Below are 12871 nucleotides of genomic sequence, written 5' to 3'. Positions count from 1 at the left end.
ACCGAAAGTTCAAAAGAACAGCATTTATTTGAAATAGAAATTTTTAGTAAAATTATGTCTCACTTTTGATCACACCCTCGATGAAAAAATCATTAATTTCTTTAAAAATCTATTTAATATGTTAAAAAATTAAACCAAGACAAGAAATATAGCACTACCTGGCAGCCCATGTGATAGGGATACGATGAGCAGCGTAAACGCTGAAGGAAAGCACGTTGGTGACCATGCCAGCTTCCTGTATGGGGGCTGTGGATCTGCTGCTGTGTGGCATGGTGTGGAAATTAGCATTGAAAGTGCTGCAGTACAGCTCCACAAGATCCAAGATAGCTGCAGTCAACTTCTCCACAATTGCCACTGTAAGGTAAAAAAAAAAGGGTTCTGTTGTTCACATACAAATTCTGATGCCAAGACACTTTAGAATGCTAGATATGACTGTACATTATCCCTTACATAAAGCTTTTTTATATTTTATTTATTTTATGTTCATAGAACACTGGATGGAGCAGCAGTACAAATTCAAATGTTAAAGCTGACAGAAGGACATTATTAGTTGAAAGTGTCCTGCACAATGCTACATCCTTCCTGTTTATGCCTATTTGAGATCACAGACTTCCTCATGGAAGGATGCTACATAAATACTCTTCCAACAAACAAGACACACTTGAACATATCCTCAACCGTCTTACCCCAGGAAGAGTCAAAATATACCAGTCAAGTTTGGACTCACTTGAGTGGACTGACTTGCATCTTTAACTAGATATTTTTAAATTTGATACGCTTAAGATGGATTTTCATAGATTAATATTAAGTTTGAGTCTAGAAGAAGGATGGAAATATCAAAAATATTTATAAAGGGCATTTGAAAATTTGCCAAATCCTCATGGTATTTAAAAACATAACTACAAAACTAAGAAGAAAAAAAATTAAGCTAATAAAAAAAAAAAAATTAAGTCATCAAAACTATGAACAGTTTGGATGTATAGTCATCAAAACTATAAAATAACACAAATGGAATTTATGTAAATAGAAGTTATGATTTTTGAGAATTATGTAGCGACCAAAAATGTTAATAATATATAAAGGTTAGATTTATAAAGGCTAAATATTTCACTGGTAGTGCATGCTTCTGTTTGACACAAAAATCAAAAAGAGCAGTATGCACTGTACCTCTGTTTTCTCTCTTCGCCAAGACACTGACATCCTAAAAAATGAACACAGAAACATACATACACTTAAGCATGAATACCAAAAAGAGAGTCAGGCTAAACTATGTCTAAAGAGGAAATGAAACTAGTGAAACCAGAAAACATTCATCCATGGGTGTTTCTAGCAGATATTTCTTGCCGTTTCAAAGGTTAGTGGTTTGAGCAAAGTAGAGAATTGTCTCTCTATTTATTTAAAAAACTAGAAGCAGCAAAAGCTGCATGTTTGCAGCACTGTGTCTCTTGTGTCTCACACGAGAGTAGCCAGCACAGCAGTATGTACAGTACATCCGATTTCTAAAACATTTCCCATGTAATGTTTGTGACCAAGTAAGTGTTCAAAGGTACCACCTTCTGCACTTTAGGCTGTAGTCTGCATGGGCAAGCTGGCAGCTGGTTCAAGGCAGCAGTGATGTCAGGTGTTTCAACAGCTGCTAGAGAAGTACACAAGGCCTTCACAGACTGCACTAACCGCTCCACATGCAATGGCAACTCAACCTGCAAATGACAGAAGACTTATAGTTAACAGAGTTAACTATAACAACCATGAATTGGATTAAGCATATTAAACATTATCGAAGAATTTTCAGATAAACAATGTCTGTAACAAGTTTACCTCTGATAAAAGAAAAGACTCAGCCTCATTGTGAAAGGTATCCAGGAGAAGAGTCAGTGTCTCCCTGTCACACAAACAACAATAAGAGTTGTCAAACACAGTGAATGTTGTAAACGCTCTACTATCATATTACAGCCTAAACTTCCTGACCTCCTCTTCATCGCTCTCACCTGGTCACAGTCTGTTTGATTGGCCTCTCTTGCAGTAGAATACTGTGGTTCATGGTGGATGGAGTATCATCATCCTCTGTCTGTTTAACAACAACAACAGCATAATGCAAACATTTAAAAATTAAAACACCTTCAGCATCTACACTGACAAGTTCTTAAATGGTTCCCTGTGGGAGTCTATGGTACTTTCTTCTTCTGTGGAACACAAAATATGATACTTGAACAAAAAAAGTTCCGGCATTCTTCGAAATACTGTATTATGTTTAAGTATTACCTTGTAGTATGGTCACATACCAAACATGTATTGTAATCTAAATGAAGGTAGCACAGATGCTGTGAGATTAAAAATGAATGGTTTTTGACATTTCCAAATGAGTTTGATGAACACCTGTGCAATGTGGACTGCCTTTTTAAAATGACTGACATTCATTTTGATTATATTAATTCAAAGCTGTAACTCAAGGTTTTTGGTGGTGTTAAGAAGTCTTAAAATGTTTCCTTCAGGTTTCAGCTGTTTCAGTTGTTCAGTAAGAGGAAAACATGTTATTAGGTCACTGCTGTCAGCTTTGGTCTTACCGTTCGGGCGAGCTCCATGTTGACAGAACTCCGTTTGGTAAGAAGGAGTTGAATGTCCCAGTCAAACTTCAAACACTGCTGGATGTACTCGAAGCTTGCCAGAGTCTGGTTGCTTAGCAGAAAAAGAAAAAAAAAAAAAAAGGGCAAAAGCAAATTTAAGATATACTGGTTCATAATTTATTTATATACATATAAACTACCGTTGAAAAGTTTGGGTTCAGTAAGATTTGTATTTATTTAGGAAATAAATTAATACTTTCATTCAGCAAGGATGCTGTTACATAAGCAAACTTAGATATGAAGCACAGCAGTTTTCAACTGCAGATGACTTATAAATAAAATAAAATACTCCAAAACTAGGAACTCAAATGATACATCCAACAATGGACAAGAACTGACAAAGAAACTTGAAACACAAGGGCTTAAATACACAGAGGGTAACAGACTAACAAGAAACAGGTGAAAACAATTAGGAGATAACAAGGGGAACACAAAGAGCAGAAACTAAAAGTCTAAAACACAAAAGCTCAAAGACACAAAAACAATTTAACATTCTTCCAAATGCAATGCAACAATTGTACAGAAACTGAAATTATTCCACTAGCTTCATACTCAAGCATGTACCATTGGCATTGTGGTTTATTGTTTCATTGTCACAGCACCCAGACAAGGCCTCTGTGAGTATGTTATTGTTCTGAAACTGATGGTTATGTATTTTACAGTCATACACACAATGTCTCTCCTTTTCACGGCCCTGCACAAGCACATGCTTATCAGGAAAAAAACACACTTCCTACCACACAGCTGCACCCACAGCAAAAACAACCAACACACACATTCAACAGAACAACACCTGCGGTCCTTGTCACAAAGATAAACTCAGCCTCAGTTCTGTCAGCTTTGCCCTTTAAGAAAAATAATATAACCGATTGTCTCATAAAAAAACGTCAAGTGACCTTAAAAAAAAAAAAGAAAAACAGGAAGAGCACACATTTGAGTGATTAGTTAAGTCTGCCTAAAAAAGGTGGTCGTGTCATGGGGAAACCTAATGTGGTTAAAGCAGTCCACAGACATAAGCACAGCTTGTTTTTATGCAACCACAATTGAAGGGCAACGGTTATATGACGAGGAGCTACTCAGACCACAAACCGCAGATCTTCAGTTCAGCTTGGAATCACCCCATTTCCCCCCACAACTCAAACGGCTTTGCAATGGACGTCCTTTTAACATGTAGTTCATTATGCTATCTATTGGATGGAAACTTTAGTAACACTTTAGGGAGCAAAATCCAACCCTAAACTCATATGCTGAGCCAACGTGAGATAGACATGAAGCCAATGGAAGACAAATGAAGATGTCCAAAAAATCCCATAATCCTGTTGTCAGCATTACAGGAAGAATACTGGATTATAAACAATTGCCACAACAGGCTAATCATGTTCCTGTGGAGAAGGTTGATTTAGCATAAAAAGATCAGATTAAGACTTATTATGTAACTTCTAATGTAAGTCTATGGAGGTTCTATGCATTTACTGTAGATAGCAAGCAAAAAAAAGTCAAGTCACTTTTGGTGAATCCTTAGTTCTTACTTTTTGAGGAACTCTGCCTGTCCGCAGATTTTCATCAGGTAGTCATCCACGTCAATCATATCCAGGTCATCATGGGCGTAGCAGAGTGTCTGATAAATCAGCAGGTCTATGGTTGATAATCCTGAGGGAAGAGGACAACAATATTACAATATAACAGCTACATTATGTAACTTTACTTGTGTGTTGAGAAACAACCAACTAACTACACTTTTGCCACAAGTAGATGTGATAAAAAGATATGTTGACTTTATCATCACATTTACAACTAAGTGAATGGAGGCAATAATATTTTTAGTGTTACATGATCCTTCATAATATATTATCTTTTGTTTGAATGGTTAACTTAAATTTGGTGCTCAATAAAATATTTCTTACTATTAAATGTGCTGGTTGTATTTGTTTGAATGGTTAACTTAAATTAATCAGTTCAAAAAAATATTCACTGATTAATTTGTATCCGTCTTCTTTATTTTACCAAAATGTATAAAAATTTAAATAATAATATTTTACTAGTATTTTTTCTTTAATTTGGTGGAAAATTCACCATACATAAATACAAAATAAAAAAAGGAGTATCATATGTTATTTAATTCACAGATATTGTAGATATTGACACCTTAAATAGTTTTGGGAAGGGGAGGAATTCACAGATATTGTAGATATTGACACCTTAAATAGTTTTAATGCAGTTAATTACTATCATATGTTATTTAATTCACAGATATTGTAGATATTGACACCTTAAATAGTTTTAATGCAGTTAGGTACTAATAAGCTAAAAACTTGTATATTAGCTAACTGTTTTTACAGGGTTAGCTGATCCTTTTTTTGATCATGGGTAGCCTGAAACTTGAGAATCCACAGTTTTAAAGTAACTTCCCCAAACACTGCTACACGAAACAAATGGCAGTTTAATTACATGCTAACAATGAGCATACAAAGAACAGATCTGCCCAGTGTGTTTCAAACGGAATTGGTTTATCTATAGCTAGATCAATAAGAGGTCATCAATTAGTGACATGTCGGTGTAGCGCTTCCTGAAAATAGACACGTTGACTCCTGATACAGTAAATTAGCACCTACTGATCTGAATACATTTAGTGGACAAGAAACAAAGAAGCAAGGAGATGGGAATTTTCCCTTGGCTCACCGCAATGTTCATCACTTCACTGGGAGGATGTGAAACAAACGAGCAGAGGTAGGGATGAACCAGAAAAATGTTAATCCACCCTACCCCCCTTTCCACAAATTACACCCTAACTGGGCAGATGTACTGCACGGCGGTCAAAGTGGGAGCACATTTTGGAGAAAACGCCTCTGTGTCTCTCTCGCTCTCTCTCCCTTTTGCACACACCTCAGTTTCTCCGTAGTTTCTCAATAATGAATTGGGCAGCTCTTCTGGAACATGAGTCTTGAGGCTAGATTCTTAATTTTTTTTTTTTTTTTCATGTGAATGGACCCAGATAAACTAATGCCAATCTGAGGCAGCAGAGAGGGCAAAAACTGAGAGATAATAAAAATAGAAATAAATTAGAAAAAAAAGGGAATTTAGGAACCTCAATATTATAATGTACAGCATGAAAGATATTTATTGAATGTACATTCATCAACTGTCTGACCGGGCAGACGGGGTAAATATATCACTACCCATCCCTCGAGCAGTGCTGTACAGACCCAACTATTTTTCCATGCCCTATGAACTATTTTGGGTTGACCTCCATCATTTTAACAAACATTTAGCAGATTTCACAGCTGCTCATGACACAAAAAGAGAATCATGTGAGAATGGCACCACAGTCCGCATTTATCATACATTGGCAGGCTGCCATAATAAAGAGCATCTGTCAGGCAAATCATGCCAGAGCGGGAAAAACAAAAGCAGTGAGAGTGAAAACATGTTCACAACATATTTCTTGGGCCTCTCTCTAATCTCACTGCATGGGGCCATATCTATCTCTCTGTGCGTGTGTATGTGTGTGTGTGTGTGTATGAGGGGGTTTGTGTGCGTTCTTCCAAAGCGGGTGAATGAAAAGCTGCCTCTTTTAATTGAGTACACAAAACAGATGGCTGGCAGAACGCCCATTCAGTGTAATGTTATTAAGAGAACTCAGGGTCTAGAGCCTCTCCAGCCTTTCCAATGAGATCCTATTGCCCCGTTCGAAAGCTTCAGGATGTGGAACAGAAAATACAACTCCACAGTTATAACCAAGCTCATGAGAGCTGATACAGAATATTTAAATGATCTGTATTGTTTGATTATAAATAATTGAAAGCACTTCAGTTCTTACCATCACAAGAGAATGTGAGTGGTTCTCTGAAGTGGTCACTATAAACCGTGACCTTTATGCTGACCCCCAGGCCCTGCTGCAGTTCATCTTGTGCCACACATGGACTCCAAACAAAGCCTGCATTTTTTGAGTAGTCATTGCATGGGTATGCCGATCGTAGCCTGGTGAAAACAGGAAAGCATATTAATAAATAAATTGGAGTGAATGGTCCTAATAAAAAAAATTATTATATACACTTTCATATACAAAAAAAAAAATTCTTTAAATATTTTTTCAATTATTGTAATATAATATGATATAATACAATATAATAATACAAATATAATATAATATAATATAATAAATATAATATTTTTCAGCATTTTTTAAAAGTGGTCACAAAAGACACTATGAATGAAAATACAAAATGTATAACTCACAAGTCAAGTATATGACAGAAGGCCGCCACTTCTTCATCTCTCTCTTCAGACACCTGAAAGAGCTCATAACCAAAGCCATTTGGCCTGGACCCCAGAGATACCTAAATGATTTTTAATAAATATTCCTTTATCTGACAGTTGACAATTTTTCGAAAACAACATCAACAGTAATAAAGATATATATAATATTTTATATAATTTTTATTATATATATATATATATATATATATATATATATATATATATATATATATATATATATATATATATATATATATATATATATATATATATATATATATATATATATATATATATTATTCATACACACACACACAGTTTATATAAACAAGCATTGTAAAAGGGAAAAATAATGCAATAAAATAATTAATATTATTATGAAAAAAAACATTCAGGAAATTAAAAAAAAAAGTACAATCTTAATGCTTACTGGATCAACTGATACTCTGCGTTGGCTTCTAGTACTCTTCTGCGCTGGAAAATAGGTGCGAGGAGGAATCTGAGGAGGAAGGGTGTTACTGCGAGCTACTGCCTTCCCTGATTTGTCCCCATGTACTCTCCGGCTTCTATTAGGTGACAGCCAATCCCCATTAAGCTTGCTCAGGGAGTCATTGAGGTTATCATAGTTCAGAGTGTCTCCAAAATAAAGCTTGGGCTGGTCCACCTCAGGAGTGAACAAGTTGACATCCCGTGGGGTTGAGCTTCGATGTACAATGAACGGATCATTCTGTGGGATGGGATTTCTGGGCGGTACTGGTGGCGGAGGCTCATCTAGAGATGGCAGCCCTTTTGACAACAATTGTGCTGTTCCTTCCAAATCACTTTCCAATTCGTCCAGGATGTAACGGGGCTCCTTACTAAATCCGTGAGACTCACCGCTGGATCGCGATAAGTTCGACACTCCAGGTTGAACGTGGTTGAGCATGGGGTCAGATCCAGAAACACCCTGCTGCAAATTATTCCTAGGAGGACTGGGAACACGTCTAGGCATGGAGGGCTCGCTCTTCGCGGGTGATGACTTGCTGGTTTCAGGAGGTAGAGTATTTGCTGGTCCCTTGTCCTGACGGTGGCGGGCAAGGGCGTCATACTCCATCTGCAGGGCCTCCGCTAGGACCAGCTCCCTCTGGCTGAGGCCGAGTGATTCCAGACAACCCCAACGCTGCTCCCGGTCATTCTGAGTCTGCGCCGCAGACATGTTCCTGGAGGGGGTGCTGCAGAGCACAGTTGGAATGCAGAAAGGAGCTGGATGGCACTACGAGTTGCACAACCGGTTCATTAGGCTCTGTTAGGAGATAAGAGTAAAAGGAAAAAAACACATAAGCCATCAACCTTCCACAGAAGGTTCCACAAAGCTAGCAACTAAATAAACATGCAGTGAAGCTGCAAAAATTACTATTTAAATAGAAATCCTGCATGTTCTGTGCATCTCTGTGTGAATGAATTGTGCAAATGCGTGGTTTAGTTTACTACATATAATAAAGTGTGTGTGACCGTCGCAGTGATTTCAGCATCTGCCGTCTCATTAGATGACACGTCATGAGAATTTTACCGTTTCATTTGAGTAAAACTACTGTCATACCATATACACACAGAAACTTAAACGTGCTAATGGCAACCTAATGGTTTAACTTGAAGAAATTGTGTCAGAAACATTACTATTGTACAGATGTAATACTACTAATAATAATAAAAATAAAATTATTAAAACTTTTTGTGTGAATATCAACACAATATTTTCTTTCATGTTTTAATTTTAATAGTAAACCCCCTACAGAATTTCTTAAAAAAAAAAAAAAAAAAAAAAAAACACACACACAACAACAACAAAAAAAACACCTTTGATATGAATATTGTAAAAATACATTTTAATAAATTAGCTTGTATTATGCAAACTTACTTAATTAGACTTAAACAGAATTGGGTAACAATGAAACAGAATGTAATTAAACCATTTTAGACTAAGGTAATGTAAATTTAAAAACAACCGAGCATGAACAATTAAACATCTGATCTTTCTTGCCTAAAATACCAAAAAACAAACAAACAAAAAAACTTCAATATCAGCAAATATGGTGGTACAGATATAGCAAGCACCTCTAGTATCTACAAATGGCTAAGTAAATAATTACATAAAGACAGAAGCATTTAACTAATGAAGTTCTTGAACCATATATGGATCAAAGTACCACATGTTCAGTCACAGATGTGTTTAAAGTAGCGCACATGTGTGGCTCTAACTTTGATTGTCGTTGCCTCTGATTATCTGGGTCTTATTGTCTTTGCTTGCTCAGCAAAAGACAAAGCCAAGCTGATCTTGCTCTTTCAGCACAGTCATCATCATTGCAACGCAGGTTCTTCTGCAGCACAACAGTTCCTCCGCAGTGGGGGGAAGCTGTTCTCTCTCCTGCAAGGAGACTGATGTGCTGTATTAAGAGGCTATTCCTGTGGAGTCACAGCTGGACAGATGCTAAGCTTCAAATTCAAATCGACCTGAAGACCTGCTGAGTGCTGCTCAAATGGGTTTAGTGTTCGATCAGCCTCATAACACATGTGCCATGACACAGCTGCCGCCCCATAATAGAGGCACAACCACTGGGCTTAATGGTCATCTATAACCCTGCACTATGGTAAATGGGTTCAGCTGGGAAGGTCTAAGGTCAAACGACAGTTTTCTGCTAGAATGATAATTGTTACAACTTGAATAAACTGCAGAGTGGTCCTAGACCCCAAAGTGGATTTAAGCATACCACTTTGTGTAAATTTATTTGGACTGTGGCTCAACAAAAAGGTTTAAAATGACAGTTTAGGCAAAAAATGAAACTTCTGTCATTATGACTTTCTTCAGAAGAACACGAAAGATATTTTGAATAATGTTGTAACTATTTTTGACCATATTTATGAAAGGCAATGGGATCCAAAACAACAGAACTGGACTTATTTTGTGTTCCAAAGAAAAAAAAAAAAATACCAATTGTACCAGATGTATGGGTTTGGAATGACAAAAAAGGGGGTAAATGATGATTTTCATTTTTGGGTGAACTATTCCTTTAAGTTCATGACCACTTGTGACCCATTGTTTCCTTCGTAGCATGACAACAGTGGCAGGGGGTCTGTTTCTCCGCCCACTAACACAACTGTAGGAAATTCTCACACCCTACCCCAGAAGATTGGCACCAGAACAAAAGACTGAAGAGGAAGCAGAAGGGCATCTGTTTGACAGACATTCCTGGACCCTTCCATTGATCTACATTTTGACCACATTTTGCATGCCTCTGGTCATCTCTGGTTATCTTCATTTAAATAAATAAACAAAACGTGTTCTCCAGATCAACAAAGGAAATGGAAGCAGTAACCTGACTGTGTGTTTTAGGCCTTCCATCAGCAACTCATCCAGCCACTTGTTTAGTTTCTGCCTGGCTGAACATGTGTACATATGGAGATCAGTGTAAACAGAAAGGACTCAGCACATTTTCAAAACAGGTGTGATGTGATGTGTTTACAGGAAGTCTGGCTTTCCACACGCAAAGTGAAATGCTGTTTGATGCCTCACAATACAGCCGGTCAGAATTGATTTGATGTTTTATATACATTTAAGGGATGGTTCACCCGAAAATTAAAATTCTTTCATTAATTAGGCTACTCACCATCATGACGTTTCAAACCCGTATGACCTTCGTTCATCTTCAGAACACAAATTAAAATATTTTTGATGAAATCTGACAGCTTTCTGACCCTACATCGACAGCCAAGCAACTGACACATTCAAGGCCCAGAAAGGTAGTAAGGACATCATTAAAGTAGTCCATGTGACCTCAGCGGTTCAACCTTAAAGGTTCTATGTAAGATTTTGACTCTACTAAAGCATGTAAATACCATAATATGTTTGCAGATATTTAAGAAACATGCTAAGTTAACATACTTCAGCTACAGTCAGTGATTTTCCTTTGAAAATGTGCGTTCCAGGCCGGAATGTCTGTGTTTGTTTTGGTTTGTGAAACCCGCCCACTGCCAGTTTACCCAATTGTATTTCGGCACCCCGGGTTGCCAGTTGGCGGAAAACAGCGTATTTCATTTCATTCATCATCAATTGTGCTCGTTCCTGTTTGTGTCATCAATCTGGCAACCTGCATGTGTCAAGTCTAAGGAGGAGGGGCCGGGTGAAAAAAACCCTCTCCGATATTTTGAATTTGGACTGCAATACCTAGTTCAACCACTCGGTGTCAATCCTAGATACAGCACCTTTAATTTTATGAAGATATGAGAACTCTTTTTGTATGTAAAGAAAACAAAAACAACAACTTTATTCAACAATTCTTAAGCGGAACATTCAGTACACCTTGCCGTGCCACTGAATTCTGTTTTTTAATGAAAAAAACTTATGCCAGCGACCCCTAAGATATGCGTCATAGGAGTTCAGCCAAATTATAAGGGGCTTCTTTATAAGGCTAATTTCTCAACTAGTAGTCCAAGCAACCCTTAACTAGTCAATTATAGTCTTTTTATAGTTGACTCAGCTGAAATACAAACTAAGCGACCAATAAAATGGCCTATTGCTCAACGTTTGTTGCGAATGTGAATGTTCAGAAAAAAACTTGAGGTTATCGTAGACAAATACGCCTTCTTAGGACATGGTGTTAGAGTCAGCTCCAGGACAGTTACGCACATAAACAATCTTGTGCTAAACACTTCCGAAAAACCAGATGTGTTTGTAAACAGTGATCTCAGGCATCAACAGATGGACTGTACAAATATAAATGCAACACCTTCTAGACGGCCTTTCTGGGGCTGTCCTCCATTCCCGGGAGCACTGGCCTCCCGTAGGCTTCCTATGTAGAGCCTCATGACTGAGCTTTGGCCGGAGGGGTGCAGTAAGACAGGAGGGGTGGCAAGGAGGGTGGATCTGCATTGTTCCACAGGGACCCCAGGCAAGCCAGATACAGGCCCCCGGAATCAATCCCCTGCTGGGATATAATCCCATTCAATCAGGGGTGGCTCCCAGATTGGCCGAACAAAGGACAGGGAGGAGTGAGGGCAGCCGCGTCACGTGAGGCAGAGCCGACTCAGACATGTTCACACGGCTTGGAGAGACAAAGACAAAGAGACCGCTGTCATCCCTGTCCCCCATATACACCCATCCCCCAACACACCCAACAACAAATATCACACGGCTCCCTCCATGCCCAGGGTGATCGCTTATGCTAGTTCCAGCTGATCAGGGCTTGTGCGCCGTATGCTGAGGTCTTCCATCATCAATACGCCTCTCTTCCTGTGGCATTCCCACCCTAATATTGGTTCAAAGACCTCTAGACTAGCCGAATCTCTACTGTGATCTGACAGGCAGATGGTGGTGAGCAGGCCCATATACAGCCAATGAGGTAACATTCAGCCTCTGAGGCATCCAGTGGGAAAGTCAGAAGAAAATCAGCATTGACATTTGACAAACACAAAACAAACTTCAAATAAAGTAAAAACTAACTGTTAGCCCCAGACCTCCGATTTAGAAAAACAGAGAACAAGGCCAAACTCAGAAACCGCAAATCCCACAGGAAGGAGACTCAACCAAACGCATGGCACCTCTGACCTGTTGCGAAGAAGGCGCCTGGCCGAGAATGCCTTTAGAGTTCAGACACCACAGTTTTACCTGGTTCTACATGGTTTGAGGAGATTTTGGTGCTGATAAAACATTAATGGTTGCTTTTTTTTACCCTGTCTGACAGGTCTTAGGTACATGGATGGTTTCAGAAATACAATACGTGACATTCTGCACACTGAAAGACCTGAAAAAGGTAAAATGACTGAGGCCAATTCCAGATTGTCATGCTGAAATAAACAATGCAGACTGAAATACAAAACTGGGATCATGCATCAAACAAACAAGGAACTAAACCTGGAAGAAAACAAGGTTTTAAATCAAAGATGAATAACATTTTCTTTCTTAGTCACAAAGCACTACAAAACATTAGTTTAGCTCTTGTTCGGCCAAGCGTCAT

The 12871-nt window shown here is 38.2% G+C and overlaps 1 protein-coding gene across 1 annotated transcript in view; it reads right to left on the bottom strand.

Annotated features, from left to right (window-relative positions):
• Window positions 1–12871, bottom strand: part of LOC109064962 (phosphatidylinositol 4-phosphate 3-kinase C2 domain-containing subunit beta-like) — a 40396-nt gene that overhangs the window by 25841 nt on the left and 1684 nt on the right. Inside the window, exons 2-11 of the mRNA XM_042734213.1 lie at window positions 7312–8163; window positions 6861–6961; window positions 6442–6602; window positions 4154–4274; window positions 2565–2676; window positions 1989–2068; window positions 1819–1882; window positions 1554–1700; window positions 1168–1201; window positions 159–354 (exon numbers count right to left, since the gene is read on the bottom strand). Of these exons, the coding sequence (XP_042590147.1) occupies window positions 159–354; window positions 1168–1201; window positions 1554–1700; window positions 1819–1882; window positions 1989–2068; window positions 2565–2676; window positions 4154–4274; window positions 6442–6602; window positions 6861–6961; window positions 7312–8076 (1781 nt within the window). The 5' untranslated portion in view covers window positions 8077–8163. The remainder of the gene's footprint in view (window positions 1–158; window positions 355–1167; window positions 1202–1553; window positions 1701–1818; window positions 1883–1988; window positions 2069–2564; window positions 2677–4153; window positions 4275–6441; window positions 6603–6860; window positions 6962–7311; window positions 8164–12871) is intronic.

This window comes from Cyprinus carpio, chromosome B11 (genome assembly GCF_018340385.1).
Source record: "Cyprinus carpio isolate SPL01 chromosome B11, ASM1834038v1, whole genome shotgun sequence".
Taxonomy (NCBI): Eukaryota; Metazoa; Chordata; class Actinopteri; order Cypriniformes; family Cyprinidae; genus Cyprinus; species Cyprinus carpio.
The sequence above is the reverse complement of the archived record's forward strand: the minus strand, read 5'-3'. Positions and strand labels throughout refer to the sequence as shown.